The 17,255-nt window shown below is 48.2% G+C and overlaps 1 protein-coding gene across 21 annotated transcripts in view; it reads left to right on the forward strand.

The window, feature by feature from the left end:
• MICAL3 (microtubule associated monooxygenase, calponin and LIM domain containing 3) overlaps nt 1-12,703 on the forward strand; it is a 144,569-nt gene extending 131,866 nt beyond the window's left edge. For all 21 annotated transcript variants that reach the window (XM_063929290.1, XM_063929289.1, XM_063929307.1 and 18 more), the window contains one exon: nt 9,618-12,703. In XM_063929290.1, the coding sequence (XP_063785360.1) occupies nt 9,618-9,802 (185 nt within the window). In that variant the 3' untranslated portion in view covers nt 9,803-12,703. The remainder of the gene's footprint in view (nt 1-9,617) is intronic.
• Nucleotides 12,704-17,255: the final 4,552 nt, after the last annotated feature.

Genomic DNA, 17,255 nt, shown 5'->3' on the forward strand with positions numbered 1-17,255 from the left:
AGCCCAGTGTACCTCGCAGAAAGAGTTTTAACACAGGTAAATTCTTACCATAAAACTCGTTATTGCACTGTATACAGGGCAGGAGTCTGTAATCTACTATATTACGCTGTATACAGGACGGGAGTCTGTAATCCTATGTATTACACTGTATACAGGGCAGGAGTCTGTAATCTTCTATATTACGCTGTATACAGGACGGGAGTCTGTAATCCTCTATTACGCTGTATACAGGGTGGGAGTCTGTAATCTTCTATATTACGCTGTATACAGGGCAGGAGTCTGTAATCTTCTATATTACGCTGTATACAGGACGGGAGTCTGTAATCCTCTATATTACGCTGTATACAGGGTGGGAGTCTGTAATCTACTATATTACGCTGTATACAGGACGGGAGTCTGTAATCCTCTATTACGCTGTATACAGGGTGGGAGTCTGTAATCTTCTATATTACGCTGTATACAGGGCAGGAGTCTGTAATCTTCTATATTACGCTGTATACAGGACGGGAGTCTGTAATCCTCTATATTACGCTGTATACAGGGTGGGAGTCTGTAATCTACTATATTACGCTGTATACAGGACGGGAGTCTGTAATCTTCTATATTACGCTGTATACAGGACGGGAGTCTGTAATCCTCTATATTACGCTGTATACAGGACGGGAGTCTGTAATCTACTATATTACGCTGTATACAGGGTGGGAGTCTGTAATCCTCTATATTATGTTGTATACAGGACGGGAGTCTGTAATCCTCTATAATGTATACAGGGTAGGATTCTGTAATCTTCTTTATTACGCTGTATACAGGGTAAGAGTCTGTAATCCTCTATATTATACTACACACAGGGTGGGAGTCTGTAATCTTCTATATTATGCTGTATACAGGGCAGGAGTCTGTAATCCTCTATATTACGCTGTATACAGGGCGGGAGTCTGTAATCCTCTATATTACGCTGTATACAGGGCGGGAGTCTGTAATCCTCTAAATTATGTTGTATACAGGGTAGGAGTCTGTAATCTTCTATATTACGCTGTATTCAGGGCAGGAGTCTGTAGTCCTCTATATTACGCTGTATACAGGGCAGGAGTCTGTAATCCTCTACAGTGGGGCAAAAACGTATTTGGACAGCCACCGATTGTGCAAGTTGACCCACTTAAAAAGATGAGGGAGGTGTGTAATTCCATCATAGACTTCAACTGTGAGAGACAGAATCTGGAAATCACATTGTATGATTTTTAAACAATTTACTTGTATATTCTTGTGGAAAATAAATATTTGGACACCTACCAAGCAGCAAGATTTCTGGCTCTCACAGATTTGTTACTTTTTCTTTAAGAAGCTCTTCTATCCTCCACTCGTTACCTGTATTAATGGCACCTGTTTGAACTGGTTATCTGTATAAAAGACACCCTTCCACACCCTCAAACAGTCAGACTGCTACCTCTCCACCATGGTCAAGACCAGAGAGCTGTCTAAGGACACCAGGGACAAAATTGTAGAGCTGCACAAGGCTGGGATGAGCTACTGGACAATAGACAAGCAGCTTGGTGAGAAGAGATCAACTGGTGGTGCAATTATTGAAAAATGGAAGAAATGCAAGATCACTGACAATCTCCCTCGACCTGGGGCTCCATGCAAGATCTCACCTCGTGGGGTATCAATGATCTTGAGAACGGTGTGGAATCAGCCCAGAACTACACAGGGGGACCTGGTCAATGACCTCAAGAGAGCTGGGACCACAGTCACAAAGGTTACCATTAGTAACACACTACAACGTTGTCATGGATTGAAATCCTGCAGCGCCCGAAAGGTCCCCCTGCTTAAGCCAGCACATGTCCAGGCCCGTCTAAAGTTTGCCAGTGACCATCTGAATGATCCAGAGGAGGATTGGGAGAATGTAATGTGGTCAGATGAGAGCAAAATCAAACTTTTTGGTATAAACTCCACTCGCCGTGTTTGGAGGGAGAAGAATGATGAATGGCATCCCAAGAACACCATACCCACTGTGAAGCATGGGGGTGGAAACATCATGCTTTGGGGCTGCTTTTCTGCAAAGGGGACAGGACGACTGATCCGTATTAAGGAGAGGATGAATGGCGCCATGTATCGTGAGATTTTGGGCAGAAACCCCCTTCCCTCAGTAAGAGCATTGAAGATGGAACGTGGCATGACAATTACCCTAAACACGCTGCCCGGGCAACTTAAGGAGTGGCTCCGTAAGAAGCATTTCAAGGTCCTGGAGTGGCCCAGCCAGTCTCCAGACCTCAACCCAATAGAAAATCTGTGGAGGGAGATGAAAGTCTGTGTTGTCCAGCGACAGCCCCAAAACATAACCGATCTAGAGAAGATCTGCATGGAAGAGTGGGCCAAAATACCTGCTACAGTGTGTGCAAACCTGGTCAAGAACTACAGGAAACGTGTGACCTCTGTAATTGCCAACCGAGTTTATATTACAAAGTATTGAGTTCAACTTTCTGATTGTCCAAATATTTATTTCTCTTACGTCCTAGAGGATGCTGGGAACTCCGTAAGGACCATGGGGGTATAGACGGGCTCCGCAGGAGACATGGGCACTCTAAAGACTTTAGAATGGGTGTCCACTGGCTCCTCCCTCTATGCCCCTCCTCCAGACCTCAGTTAGATCCTGTGCCCAGAGGAGACTGGGTGCATTACAGGGGAGCTCTCCTGAGTTTCTCTGAAAAAGACTTTTGTTAGGTTTTTTATTTTCAGGGAGCACTGCTGGCAACAGGCTCCCTGCTTCATGGGACTGAGGGGAGAGAAGCAGACCTACTTAAATGATAGGCTCTGCTTCTTAGGCTACTGGATACCATTAGCTCCAGAGGGTCGGAACGCAGGTCTCACCCTCGCCGTTCATCCCGGAGCCGCAACGCCGTCGTCCTCATAGAGCCGGAAGATAGAAGCCGGGTGAGTATTAAGAAAAAAGAAGACTTCAAAGGCGGCAGAAGACTTCAGATCTTCACTGAGGTAACGCTGCGCGCCATTGCTCCCACACATACACACACAGCGGGCACTATAAAGGGTGCAGGCCGCCGGGGGGGGGCGTCCTGGGCAGCAATATTAACCTCAAGGGACACTGGCAGATAGATTAGATACTGCAGAGGCGGTATATTAAAAATCCCCCGCCAGTATAAATAATTTGAGCGGGACCGAAGCCCGCCGGTGTGGGGGCGGAGCTTGATCCTCCAGCACTAACCAGCGCCATTATCTCCACAGCACACTGCAGAGAAGCTGGCTCCCCGGACTCTCCCCTGCTGAACACGGTTACAGAGGGCAAAAAAGAGGGGGGGGGCACACATTTAATTGGCGCAGTGAGTGTATTTATATATTTATATAAAAGCGCTGTACTAACTGGGATTTTATTCCAGTGTCCGGTGGCGCTGGGTGTGTGCTGGCATACTCTCTCTCTGTCTCTCCAAAGGGCCTTATTGGGGGACTGTCTCCATATAGATATATCCCTGAGTGTGTGGGGGTGTCGGTACGTGTGTGTCGGCATGTCTGAAGCGGAAGGCTCATCTAAGGAGGAGGTGGAGCAGATTGTGGTGTCTCCGTCGGCAACGCCGACACCTGATTGGTTGGATATGTGGAATGTTTTAAATGCAAATGTGTCTTTATTACATAAGAGATTGGACAAAGCAGAATCCAGGGAAAAAGCAGGGAGTCAATCCATGGCTTTGACTGTGTCACAGGGCCCTTCAGGGTCTCAGAAACGTCCCCTGTCCCAAGTAGCAGACACTGATACCAACGCGGATTCTGACTCGTGTCGACTACGATGATGCGAGGTTACACCCAAGGGTGGCCAAAAGAATTCAATATGATTATTACAATAAAAGATGTTTTGCATATCACAGATGACCCCTCTGTCCCGGACACGAGGGTGCGCATGTATAAGGAAAAGAAACCTGAGGTAACCTTTCCCCAATCTCATGAGCTGAACGCGTTATTTAAAAAAGCTTGGGAAACTCCAGACAAAAAACTGCAGATTCCCAAGAGGATTCTTATGGCGTATCCTTTCCCTGCACAGGACAGGGTACGGTGGGAATCCTCGCCCAGGGTGGACAAGGCTTTAAAGTGCTTGTCCAAGAAGGTGGCGCTACCGTCTCCGGACACGGCAGCCCTCGAGGATCCTGCTGTTCGCAGACAGGAAACTACCTTAAAATCAATTTATACACATACGGGTGCTTTGCTCAGACCAGCAATAGCGTCAGCTTGGGTTTGTAGCGCGGTAGCAGCTTGGACAGATACCTTGTCAGCTAACATTGATTTCATAAACAGGGATACCATTTTATTGACCTTAGGTCATATTAAAGACGCAGTCTTATATATGAGAGACGCTCAGAGAGACGTTGGGCTGCTAGGTTCGAGAGCCAACGCCATGGCGATTTCTGCTAGGCGAGCCCTGTGGACCCGCCAATGGACGGGTGATGCTGACTCAAAGAGGCATATGGAAGTCTTACCTTACAAGGGTGAGGTTTTATTTGGAGAAGGTCTCGTGGACCTTTTTTCCACAGCTACTGCGGGTAAATCTACTTTTTTGCCTTATGGTCCCCCACAGCAAAAGAGAACACAACAATATCAGATGCAGTCTTTTCGGCCGCATAAGTCCAGAAGAGGTCGGGGTTCCTCCTTCCTTGCCAGAGGTAAGGGTAGAGGGAAAAGAATGCCTGCTACGGCTAGTTCCCAGGAGCAGAAGTCCTCCCCGGCTTCTACTAAATCCACTGCATGACGCTGGGGCTCCACTGAGGGAGTCCGCGCCGGTGGGGGCACGTCTTCGACTCTTCAGCTACGTCTGGGTTCAGTCAGAAATGGATCCTTGGGCGATGGAAATTGTATCCCAAGTATACAAGCTGGAATTCGGAGACGTGCCTCCTCGCCGGTGTTTCAAATCGGTGTTACCAGCTTCTTCCCCAGAAAGGGAGATAGTTTTAGCTGCAATTCAAAAACTGTGTCAACAACAAGTGGTTGTCGAGGTTCCCCTAGTTCAACAGGGGACGGGATACTATTCAACCATGTTTGTGGTTCCGAAACCGGATGGCTCGGTCAGGCCCATTCTAAATCTAAAATCCCTAAACCTGTACTTGAAAAAGTTCAAATTCAAGATAGAATCGCTCCGGGCAGTTATCTCCAGCCTGGAAGGGGGGATTTTATGGTGTCACTAGACATAAAGGATGCATACCTTCATGTCCCCATATATCCCCCTCATCAGGCGTACCTGAGATTTGCTGTACAGGACTGTCATTACCAGTTTCAGACGTTGCCGTTTGGGCTTTCCACGGCCCCGAGGATTTTCACCAAGGCAATGGTGGAAATGATGGTGCTCCTGCACAGGCAGGGAGTCACAATTATCCCGTACTTGGAGGATCTCCTGATAAAAGCGAGATTGTGAGATCAGTTGCTAAAAAGCGTGTCGCTCTCCCTGAGAGTGCTGCAGCAGCATGGCTGGATTCTAAATCTACCAAAGTCACAGTTGGTTCCAACGACTCGGCTATCTTTCTTAGGAATGATTCTGGACACGGAACAAAAGAAGGTTTTTCTCCCAATGGAAAAAGCCCAGGAACTCCAGAACATGGTCAGAGACCTGTTAAAACCGAAAAGAGTGTCAGTCCATCAATGCACTCAAGTACTAGGAAAAATGGTGGCGACCTACGAGGCCATCCCCTTCGGCAGGTTTCATGCGAGGACATTTCAGTGGGATCTTCTGGACAAGTGGTCCGGGTCCCATCTTCAAATTCATCAGAAAATAAGCCTGTCCCACAGGGCCAGGGTGTCTCTCCTGTGGTGGCTGGAGAGACACCCCGGCCCTGTGGTGGCTGCAGAGTGCTCACCTTCTAGAGGGTCGCAGGTTCGGCATTCAAGACTGGTTTTCTGATGACCACGGATGCGAGCCTCCGAGGATGGGGAGCAGTCACACAGGGAAGAAATTTTCAGGGACTATGGTCAAGCCAGTAGGCTTGTCTACACATCAACTTACTGGAATTAAGGGCCATATACAACGGCCTACGACAAGCGGAGAATCTTCTTCGCGAACTACCGGTTCTGATTCAATCAGACAACGTCACAGCCGTGGCTCATGTAAACCGCCAAGGCGGGACAAGGAGCAGAGTGGCAATGACGGAAGCCACCAGGATTCTTCGCTGGGCGGAAATCACGTAAGCGCTCTGTCAGCAGTCTTCATTCCGGGAGTGGACAACTGGGAAGCAGACTTCCTCAGCAGACACTATCTCCATCCAGGAGAGTGGGGACTTCATCAAGAAGTCTTTGGGGACTTCCTCAAATAGACATGATGGCCTCACGCCTCAACAAGAAGCTTCGGAGGTATTGTGCCAGGTCAAGGGACCCTCAGGCAGTAGCGGTGGATGCCCTGGTGACACCATGGGTATTTCAGTCGGTCTATGTGCTCCCTCCTCTTCCACTCATCTCAAAAATATTGAGAATCATAAGACGAAAGAGAGTGCAGACAATACTCATTGTTCCAGATTGGCCTCGAAGGGCCTGGTATTGAGATCTTCAGGAAATGCTCACACAAGATCCGTGGCCTCTTCCTCTCAGGGAGGACCTGTTGCAGCAGGGGCCCTGCGTGTTTCAAGACTTAACGCGGTTACGTTTGACGGCATGGCGTTTGAACGCTGAATCCTAGCTGGGAAAGGTATTCCGGAGGAAGTCATCCCTACTCTGATAAAGGCTAGGAAGGAGGTGACGGCGAAACATTATCACGTATCTGGAGGAAGTATGTCTCTTGGTGTGAAGCCAAGAATGCTCCTATGGAAGATTTCCACCTGGGCCGTTTTCTCCACTTTCTATGAACAGGAGTGGATATGGGCCTAAAGTTAGGCTCCATTAAGGTACAGATTTCGGCCCTATCAATATTCTTTCAGGAGGAATTGGCTTCTCTCCCAGAAGTCCAGACTTTTGTAAAGGGAGTGCTGCACATCCAGCCTCCTTTTGTGCCCCCAGTGGCACCATGGGACCTTAACGTGGTGTTACAGTTCCTAAAATCACACTGGTTTGAGCCTCTTCAAACAGTTGAATTCAAATTTCTCACTTGGAAGGTGGTCATGTTGTTGGCCTTGGCATCTGCAAGGCGGGTGTCCGAATTGGCGGCCTTGTCTCACAAAAGCTCCTATCTCATTTTCCATGTGGATCGAGCAGAGTTGAGAACTCGTCCTCAATTTCTACCTAAGGTGGTTTCTTCATTTCATATGAACCAACCTATTGTGGTGCCTGTGGCTACGGGTGACTTGGAGGACTCCCAAGTCCCTGGATGTAGTCAGGGCCCTAAAAATTTATGTAGCCAGGACGGCTAGTGTTAGGAAAACAGAGGCACTGTTTGTCCTGTATGCGCCCAACAAAGTTGGCGCTCCTGCTTCTAAACAGACTATTGCTCGCTGGATCTGTAACACGATCCAGCAGGCTCATTCTACGGCTGGATTGCCGTTACCAAATCGGTAAAGGCCCATTCCACTAGGAAGGTGGGCTCTTCTTGGGCGGCTGCCCGAGGCGTCTCTGCTTTACAGCTTTGCCGAGCAGCTACTTGGTCGGGTTCAAACACTTTTGCAAAATTCTACAAGTTTGATACCTTGGCTGAGGAGGACCTCATGTTTGCTCAATCGGTGCTGCAGAGTCATCCGTACTCTCCCGCCCGGTCTGGAGCTTTGGTATAATCACCATGGTCCTTACTGAGTTCCCAGCATCCTCTAGGATGTAAGAGAAAATAAGATTTTAAACCTACCGGTAAATCTTTTTCTCCTAGTCCGTAGAGGATGCTGGGTACCCGTCCCAGTGCGGACATATTTTTGCAAGGCTTGTATATAGTTGTTGCTTACATAAGGGTTATGTTACAGTTAAGATCAGTCGTTGGCTGATGCTGTTTTGGTCATACTGTTAACTGGTTGCGTATATTCCAGGTTATACAGTGTGGATGGTGTGGGCTGGTATGAATCTTGCCCTTAGATTAACAAAAATCCTTTCCTCGTACTGTCCGTCTCCTCTGGGCACTGGAGGAGGGGCATAGAGGGAGGAGCCAGTGCACACCCATTCTAAAGTCTTTAGAGTGCCCATGTCTCCTGCGGAGCCCATCTATACCCCCATGGTCCTTACGGAGTTCCCAGCATCCTCTACGGACTAGGAGAAAAAGATTTACTGGTAGGTTTAAAATCTTATTTTTCCACAAGAATAAACAAATAAATTGTTTAACAATCATACAATGTGATTTCCAGATTCTGTCTCTCACAGTTGAAGTCTATGATGGAAATTACACACCTCTCTCATCTTTTTAAGTGGGTCAACTTGCACAATCAGTGGCTGTCCAAATACTTTTTTGCCCCACTGTATATTACGCTGTTTACAAGGTAGGAGTCTGTAATCCTCTATATTACGCTGTATACAGGGTGGGAGTCTGTAATCCTCTATATTATGCTGTATACAGGGCGGGAGTCTGTAATCCTCTATATTACGCTGTATACAGGGTGGGAGTCTGTAATCCTCTATATTACGCTGTATACAGGGTGGGAGTCTGTAATCCTCTATATTATGCTGTATACAGGGCGGGAGTCTGTAATCCTCTATATTACGCTGTATACAGGGTGGGAGTCTGTAATCCTCTATATTACGCTGTATACAGGGTGGGAGTCTGTAATCCTCTATATTACGCTGTATACAGGGTAGGAGTCTGTAATCCTCTATATTACGCTGTATACAGGGTAGGAGTCTGTAATCCTCTATATTACGCTGTATACAGGGTAGGAGTCTGTATTCTTCTATATTACGCTGTATACAGGGCAGGAGTCTGTAATCCTCTATATTACGCTGTATACAGGGCAGGAGTCTGTAATCCTCTATATTACACTGTATACAGGGCAGGAGTCTGTAATCCTCTATATTACACTGTATACAGGGTGGGAGTCTGTAATCCTCTATATTATGCTGTATACAGGGCGGGAGTCTGTAATCCTCTATATTACGCTGTATACAGGGTGGGAGTCTGTAATCCTCTATATTACGCTGTATACAGGGTAGGAGTCTGTAATCCTCTATATTACGCTGTATACAGGGTAGGAGTCTGTATTCTTCTATATTACGCTGTATACAGGGCAGGAGTCTGTAATCCTCTATATTACGCTGTATACAGGGCAGGAGTCTGTAATCCTCTATATTACGCTGTATACAGGGTAGGAGTCTGTAATCCTCTATATTACGCTGTATACAGGGTAGGAGTCTGTAATCCTCTATATTACGCTGTATACAGGGCGGGAGTCTGTAATCCTCTATATTACGCTGTATACAGGGTGGGAGTCTGTAATCCTCTATATTACGCTGTATACAGGGTAGGAGTCTATATATAGATGGTATATAGTTACTGCTGCAACTCCAGGTTGGGTGGAATGTAATGTTCCTGCGTGGATTACGTATGTAGCACGGGCGTTCTATACAGCGGGCACATAGGAGATTTCTGGCAACAACTGAGGTGACTGATGGGTAAATCCCGACATAGGAATGTTTGTATCACGATAGGGACGGTTATTGCCTGACGTGTTTTATCCACGTAATGTCATTGTGTGTGTGATAATTGAGGTAACTCCTTCCCTTTCCCCCTGCAGATAACCTGAAGAGCGAGCAGGAGCTGTCTGACGAGAAGCGGATCCTGAACGAGATGCTGGACGTGGTGGAGCAGAGAGACGCGCTGGTGGCGCTGCTGGAGGAGCAGAGGCTGCGGGAGAAGGAGGAGGATAAGGACTTGGAGGAAGTGATGTTATCTAAAGGCTACAACTTAAACTGGTCCTGAGATTCCTCCTGAGCGGAGAATATGTTTCACCGGGCGCTGCCGTTTGTCTTGCACTGGCGCATGCACCGAGCTGCCTCATGGAGATGTTACATGGACCCCGCTACCCCCTGCACAGCGCACGGTGGTCCCAGCGGCAGCAAGGCGTTAAAAGGGAGACGGTGTTTCTCAAAGACGAATTGTACGGAGCATTTTCCTCCGGTATGACACTGAAAAACTGAAAGCTGCAGTCTCTATTCAGGTTTACATTACGCTGCCATTTATAGTGGTGCCGAGTACGACCACATGTAATAGTCATCACTAAAGTGATCCGTCACTTGCAGTGGGAACATTTGGCCACTAGGTGGCCCCCCTCGTTATCTCCATAGAAGATTTTAAAGGAATGCGTGTATTGATGTTTGACGTTTATTTTATTTTGTCTCCTGAGTCTGAGATCGGGAAATTGTTAGGAAATGTTATGTATGTATTATTTACCCCCACCCCCCAGGAGTCATTTGGAAGGTCTTGCATGTTGGCGTTATAGCACAGAACCGTGAAATCCCCAATTTAATTCAGGTATGTCTGGTTTACTGGTTTATTTGCGCCTGAAAACGCGAGGAACGCTCCGATTGTATATCCTGCACTAACGACGTTTGAATGAAGACGACTTATTTTGCTATCTATTTTTATTTTTTTTATTTTTTAAACATCGTCTCCCTTTTATTCACGTGGATTCCGGAGAAGACTCGGCGATGCGATATAACGGTCTCCACGCTGCCTGGCTCGTCCTCACGGATTGGTCTGAATCGTTCTTCCAATAGGTCATCCTCGTTTTATGTGCAGTATGTTAACCTCTGCAGCGCTGGACAGGCCGGCGACTTCTATTTGCCACATCAGTACTGTCGCGGGGAAATGTTAGTGGAATAGCGTTCACATTGTGTGTGGGGGGATGGGGACTGATTTAAAACTCCAAAGTTTTTTTTTTTTTATAAAAGTTGGAGGTGAGGCGGAGGGACGGGGGGGAATCGTTCACCTCTCCAGAATGTGAAGGGTCCTGCATCATTTGCGCTTGGCGAGATGAAGCGTCGCACACGCAACAAAATAATGACTTTCTCAGCTAATAGCGATTGGGGGTTCGTCACATCGGAACTGTGTCTTGACCCCCTCGAAACCTACATTTCTGATACGGAAAACATGGTTGTAAGCGTAAATCTCTGAAAAGCGGGATAACTAGCGCGACGCAGCCTGACGCTCCCAGCTGACCGTACGTCTGTCTTGTCTGTAATGGGCAGACTCTGCACGCCTGCTGCATTGTATGAGAATACTGAATGTACACACCCTTCCGGTCCCCGACACCTTTGTATTTTATGTTACATAGTAAATATTTTAACAGAATATAATTCCACAGTGGATCGTTGTACGTTTGACCTGCTGTCTCCTGTTCTGCATAATGCACCATGGGTTTCTGTTTGCATGCGCAACAGCTGGCAGCCTCGCCAAGCTTCCAGATACTTAAGTTATTGGCCCTGATCACTGCGTCTTGGGAATCGCCCCTGCGGACCTCTGACCGCCTGCAAAGCCACGGCAAGGGTTAAGCTTGGAGTATGACCCCTTTCCTGTCCTTGTAAAGCTAGAACGTATATAGTGTGATCCTGGGCGGCACAACCTGTACCCTGCAGACATAAGGCTCAGTGACAGCCTGGGCTGTTACACGTTTGCAGGTTACTGCACCCTGCGGCTGGCTGCCTTCATTTGTCTTACAAATAAGGAGCTGGTGACAGTCTGTGTTCCACTAGTTGGGTTACAAAGCTGCGTATACTTACACTCAGGCTGTAGATATAATGTTATACGTCTGTCCTACATCATAAAATAACTTTCTCCATATTGAGATAGAGGAGCAGACGCCATGTCTGTGTGTGGTCCCCACAGTCTTGCCCCGAAGGGTTTGGCCTATTGTTATCACGTAGGAAGTTGGACAAAAACGTTTTAGAAAAAAAATATTTGTTATACTCCCGAACTAATAGTCTGACGTGTGCCGTCATTTCCTGACCGCGTGGGACCATATTGCTGAACCCAATTTGGCATCGGCCACATCGGTTGTCAGATTGGAACTGGATGCTGGCGGTGGGGGGACGAGTAGGGGGATGCGATAGTCTGTGGTCCGCTGACACGCTGATGAGGTCTTGGCAGTTATCAGTGTAATAGTAGCTAACGTCCCAGCTGGAAGAGATTCATTTTTAGGTCACGCAGACCAATAACAAGGGCTTCTGTAACACAGAGGGGGGCACGGTCCCGAAAGCACACGCCTCTATTAGACCTAGCAAGGGTCACGCACAGATTTCCTATATGCAGTGATCTGGTTCCATACAGTCATTTGTTGCCGTAAAATGTGAGATTCTGGCCGGGGAAGGGTTAAGTGTTCAAAGCGTGACCACCTTAACCCTTTCCCCGCCGAGGCGCAAGGCTGAATAGATGTGGCATCCACGCGGAATATCCGATTTCTTGTTTATATACTGATAATTTATCTAGAGGTTTTACGCTGTTGTTTTTTTTTCCCCCTGCTGTATATTCTTTGTCTTTGTAGCACATTCAGAAACCATGCCACCTACTTCTCTGCCACGCCGGGGGGCCAGGGGCCTAAGAACCCCTGCTCCGCTGGTGCTTCCTGGAGAGGAGAGGTCGCGTCCTTTTGCCCCATTAGTGCCCATCTGGGTGCCAGCTCGTTAGTTTGCGCTGCAGTGCCTTGATAGGCATTATAAGGGCAATCCTCTTTGTGTCCTGTACCACGACCACGGGATGTAGTGTAAACAATAATTTGCGCCGACACAGTTTTCACCTGTTCTTTTTTTTTTTTTGTCAATTAACTTATTTTTTAATACTTGAAATAAGAGTTGCTGTTTTTATATATAAAGGTCCAGAAGCTAATGTGTCTTTGTGTCCCGGTTTCTTTATTGATCTGCGTCTCAGAGAATCGCTATGCTTATGATGGATAACCCAACCTTTTCCCCGCTATCCCTGACACATAAACCACGTTTCTAATAATTTGGCTTAGATATGGTTAAATATACAAAATAACACCCAAAACGCTCGTGTTGACCATTTCCATGATGAGTGTTGGACCCTGTTGACATTTTGTACCGGTTTACATTTTTGACCCGGTCTACCTGTTGACTGTCGACCTATTGACTGAAGATCTTTTGGCCCAAGCCCTATTCTTATTAGGGTGTAAAAAACGCAAAGGTGTCGACGTCAGCCGTCCATAAATTCTAATTGCGTTTACCCAGAGGAAGAGCAAACACAACACACTCGGGGGGTATTCAGTTAGTCGCTGGGGGGGTTTACCCCACGACTACTTGGCAGCAAAAATCCTTGTGGCGCGGAGAAAGGCTATTCAATTAAATAGCTTTTCTCTAGCATCCATAAGGGATACTGGGGTCTTAGTACGATGGGGTATAGATGGGGTCCAAAGGAACCGGTGCACTTTAAATTTCTTCAACTGGGTGTGGTGGCTCCTCCCCTCCATGCCCCCTCCCACAGGCAGTTTAGAAAAATGTGCCCTCAGGAGAGGATACACACTCTGCAGCTCCAGAGAGTTTTCTTCAGTTTATTTTAAACTTTATTTTCGGTATACTGTTTGGGCAACAGCATACCTGCACCGTGGGAGTTAGGGGGCGGGGGGGTTTTGGGTACCGTCACCGGCCTATGTAAGGTGTCAGAGCCGCTTCCTCGCTGCAGGACCACTGTCCTGAGAGATTGTTGTACAGCGGGGAACTGCACCTTAGCGAACGCAATTGCAGCACGCCGCACACCCCTAACATTGCCTGAAGGTGACAAGAGTGGTGAGTACAAACCGGGGGCCCCGGTCCTTGGTGCGGCACTATCGCAGGGGCAGCATCCGGACCTCCCCATCGGGGAATCCCATAGCCTACCAGTATCAACTGGCCAACGATTTGGTGAAAACAAGTATTCAAACTCTGTTTTGCACCATAGGAGACATTTGCCAGTATAAATAAATGCATTGCTCTGGCACCATTACAGGGGGCGGAGCTTCCTCAGAGCGGGACCAGCAGCTTCTTGGCGCCTTCCTCTGCTTACAGCTGCAGCAGCACGGCGCCACAGCTCCTCCAGGACACTCAGGATACGCAGGAAACTGGTACAGGGGTGTAAATAAGGGCGAGAGCCGCTATTATACATGACAATAGTGTCCTGAAAAGGATAAACTCCGGTATTACGCCGAGCTAATACAGCCTGCAGTCTTACTGAGTCTGCTAGGCTTGGGTGTGCTGGTCTTTCTCTCTGGGTCTCCTACTCACATACCAGTCTGGGCAGGCATGCTATATATACATGTCTGTGTGTTGTGTGTGAGTGCTTTGTCTCCTATAAATATGGTAAAACACCAATTATGTAAAGTATGTAATACCAGATTCTCTCCCTCCGTGACTGGTTCCCTCTCATGTGAACAATGCAGCCAGTCCTCCCAAGTTAGTGAGGAAGCTGGGGGGTAGGTTCACGAGCCATCCTGGTTAGGTAGTATAAAAACCATGATGGCTGATATGTCTTCTCAGCTCACTGCAAATAGTCTAAAGACACAGCAGCTGTAGCAGACCTGGCTGCAAAGGCAGGTGACAGACAGAACCCTCTCCCTAGCTCAGGGACACATAAACGTGGGCTCCCTGACTTATCCTTAGAATGTGATGAAGAGGGAGGGGAGGAAGCTGGACCCTATTACAGAGGATTCCTCTCCAGCGCAGGGGATTGAACCCCTCATACTTGCTATCAGGGATGTAGTAATAATCCCAGTGGAAGACGATGCAGCACAGCAGTCGTTCTCTTCCCAGAAAAAGGTTAGCGTCACTTTCCCTGATTCTAAGGAATTAAATGACATGTTTAAGTTAGCCTGGAAAAACCCTGATAGGAAATTCCAGGAGACAAGGCGCTTTCTAAGTACTTTCCCATCTACTCCGGATGGCAGGAAAAATTGGGAAAATCCCCCAGCTGTGGACGTGTCAGTCTCACGCCTATCTAAAAAGGTGGTATTACCAGTCCCTGGCGCCTCTGCCTTAAAGGACCCTGGGGATAGGAAAATAGAGACTACATTAAAGTCTATGTACACAGCAGCTGGCACATCACAAAGACCTGTGATAGCGGGTTGCTGGATGACGCATGCCATTCACACCTGGGCAGGCCAGACTCGAGGGCCTTGCGGGGGATATGTATCTGATGAATATGGTTACACTGACCAAACACATTGAGGATACTGCACATGTCCTGTGTGATTCTATCAAGGAGATAGGCGCTATTAATGCTAGGACTACCGCCATGGCAGGGTCTGCGCACAGAGCTCTATGGCTGCGCCAGTGGGTAGCAGATTCCAAGCGCAGTGTGGAGTCTCTTCCTTTCTCAGGAGAGTGGCTATTCGGGGTTGAGTTGGATACATGGATTTCGAAAGCTACTGCAGGGAAATCCACATTTCTCCCTTCTGTGGCCCCACCGGCCAGACGCTCATACCCAGGGCCATCTACACAGTCCTTTCGGACCACTAGATTTAGGTCAAGAACCAGAGGCGCCTCAAACGCTGCAAGAGGTACCAGGGGCCGCTGGTTCTCAGTAACAAAGCACCAGCTCTGCTTCCTCCAAGGCCTCGGCATGACTGTGTTCCCCCACCCCGAGAGAATCTCGAGGTGGAGCTCGGTTGCGTCACATCAGCCGCATCTGGGAAGGCTCCTGCCAGGATGCCTGGGTAAAGGAGCTAATTTCTCAGGGCTACAAGCTGGAGTTCGACAGCGCTCCTCCCCAACGATTTTTCAAATCAAGCTTACCAGTTTTGGAGGATACGCCAGTTACGCTGCAACAGGCCATCCTGAAATTGGTCCATTCCCAAGTCATTGATCCAGTGCCACTGCGACAACAGGGAAAAGGTTACTACTCCAACCTGTTTGTGGTACCGAAACCGGACGGTTCGGTAAGGCCCATTTTGAATCTAAAACCCTTGAACCCTTACCTAAAGGTCTTCAAGTTAAAGATGGAATCCTTGCGAGCAGTGATTGTGGGTCTGGAAGAACAGGAGTTCATGGTTTCGCTGGATATAAAGGACGCTTATCTCCATATCCCGATTTGGCCGCCTCGCCAGGCTTACCTGCGGTTTGCCCTGTTGAACGATCACTACAAATTCCAGACCAGTCCACAGCTCCGAGGATCTTCACGAAAGTGATGGTGGAGATGTTTCAAGTCCAGGGGGTCCATATTGTCCCTTACCTAGACGATCTCTTGATAAAGGCGAAATCAAAGGAGCTTCTATTGCTCAATATAGACCGCACTAGTCAGCTTCTGTCACATCATGGGTGGATCCTCAATTTACAGAAGTCTCACCTGGAGGCTACTCAGCGGCTCCTGTTCCTGGGAATGTTTCTGGATACAGTGGCTCAGAAAGTATTCCTGCCAGAGGACAAGACAAGGACGCTCCAGGAGATGGTCCAAGCGGTTCATACGGCCGAATCGGATGTCCGTTCATCTTTGCATAAGATTGTTGGGAAAGATGGTAGCCTCATACGAGGCGATCCAATACGGGAGGTTCCATGCTAGAACATTTCAATTGGGTCTCCTGAGCAAGTGGTCCGGATCACATCTTCAGATGCACCGTCACATACGTCTATCACCTCAGGACAGGATTTCCCTCCTGTGGTGGCTACAGTCCTCAAACCTGCTGAAAGGTCGAAGTTTTGGGATTCAGGATTGGATTCTCCTCACAACGGACGTGAGTCTGAGGGGATGGGGAGCTGTCACCCAAGGGGCTCAGTTCCAGGGCAGGTGGTCAACCCACGAGCCCTGCTTCCAATCAACATTCTGGAGCTACGGGCAATCTACAACACTCTGCTTCAGGCCTCTCCTCTGCTCCGGGATCAGGCCATTCAAGTTCAGTCGGACAACGCCACGGCGGTGGCATACATCAATCGACAAGGAGGAACAAAGAGCAAAGCCTGCATGCGAGAGGTGTCCAGAAAGAAACGTAAGAGCGTTGTCGGCCATCTTTATTCCGGGGTGGACAACTGGGAAGCGGACTTCCTAAGTCGTCACGACCTACACCCGGGGGAGTGGAGCCTCCTCCCACAGGTATTTCGGCAGATCACTGATCGTGGGGCTGCCCGCCGATCGACTTGATGGCATCTCGGCTCAACTAGAAACTTTGCCAGTATTGTTCGAGGACCAGAGACCCGCAGGCGGTAACAGAGGATGCACTCACGACACCGTGGCCTTACAGGTTGGTCTACCTGTTTCCTCCGATTCAGTTGCTCCTGAGAGTGCTAAAGAGAATCAGGCATCAAAGAGTACAGGCAATTCTGATTGCCCCAGACTGGCCTCAAAGGGCATGGGTACGCGGATCCTTCTTATCGAAGACCCTTGGCCTCTGCCAATGGGAAGAGATCTTCTGCAACAAGAACCGTTCGTCTACCCGGACTTATGGTGGCTTCGTTTGATG

The sequence above is a fragment of the Pseudophryne corroboree genome, chromosome 6 (assembly GCF_028390025.1).
Source record: "Pseudophryne corroboree isolate aPseCor3 chromosome 6, aPseCor3.hap2, whole genome shotgun sequence".
Lineage (NCBI taxonomy): Eukaryota > Metazoa > Chordata > Amphibia > Anura > Myobatrachidae > Pseudophryne > Pseudophryne corroboree.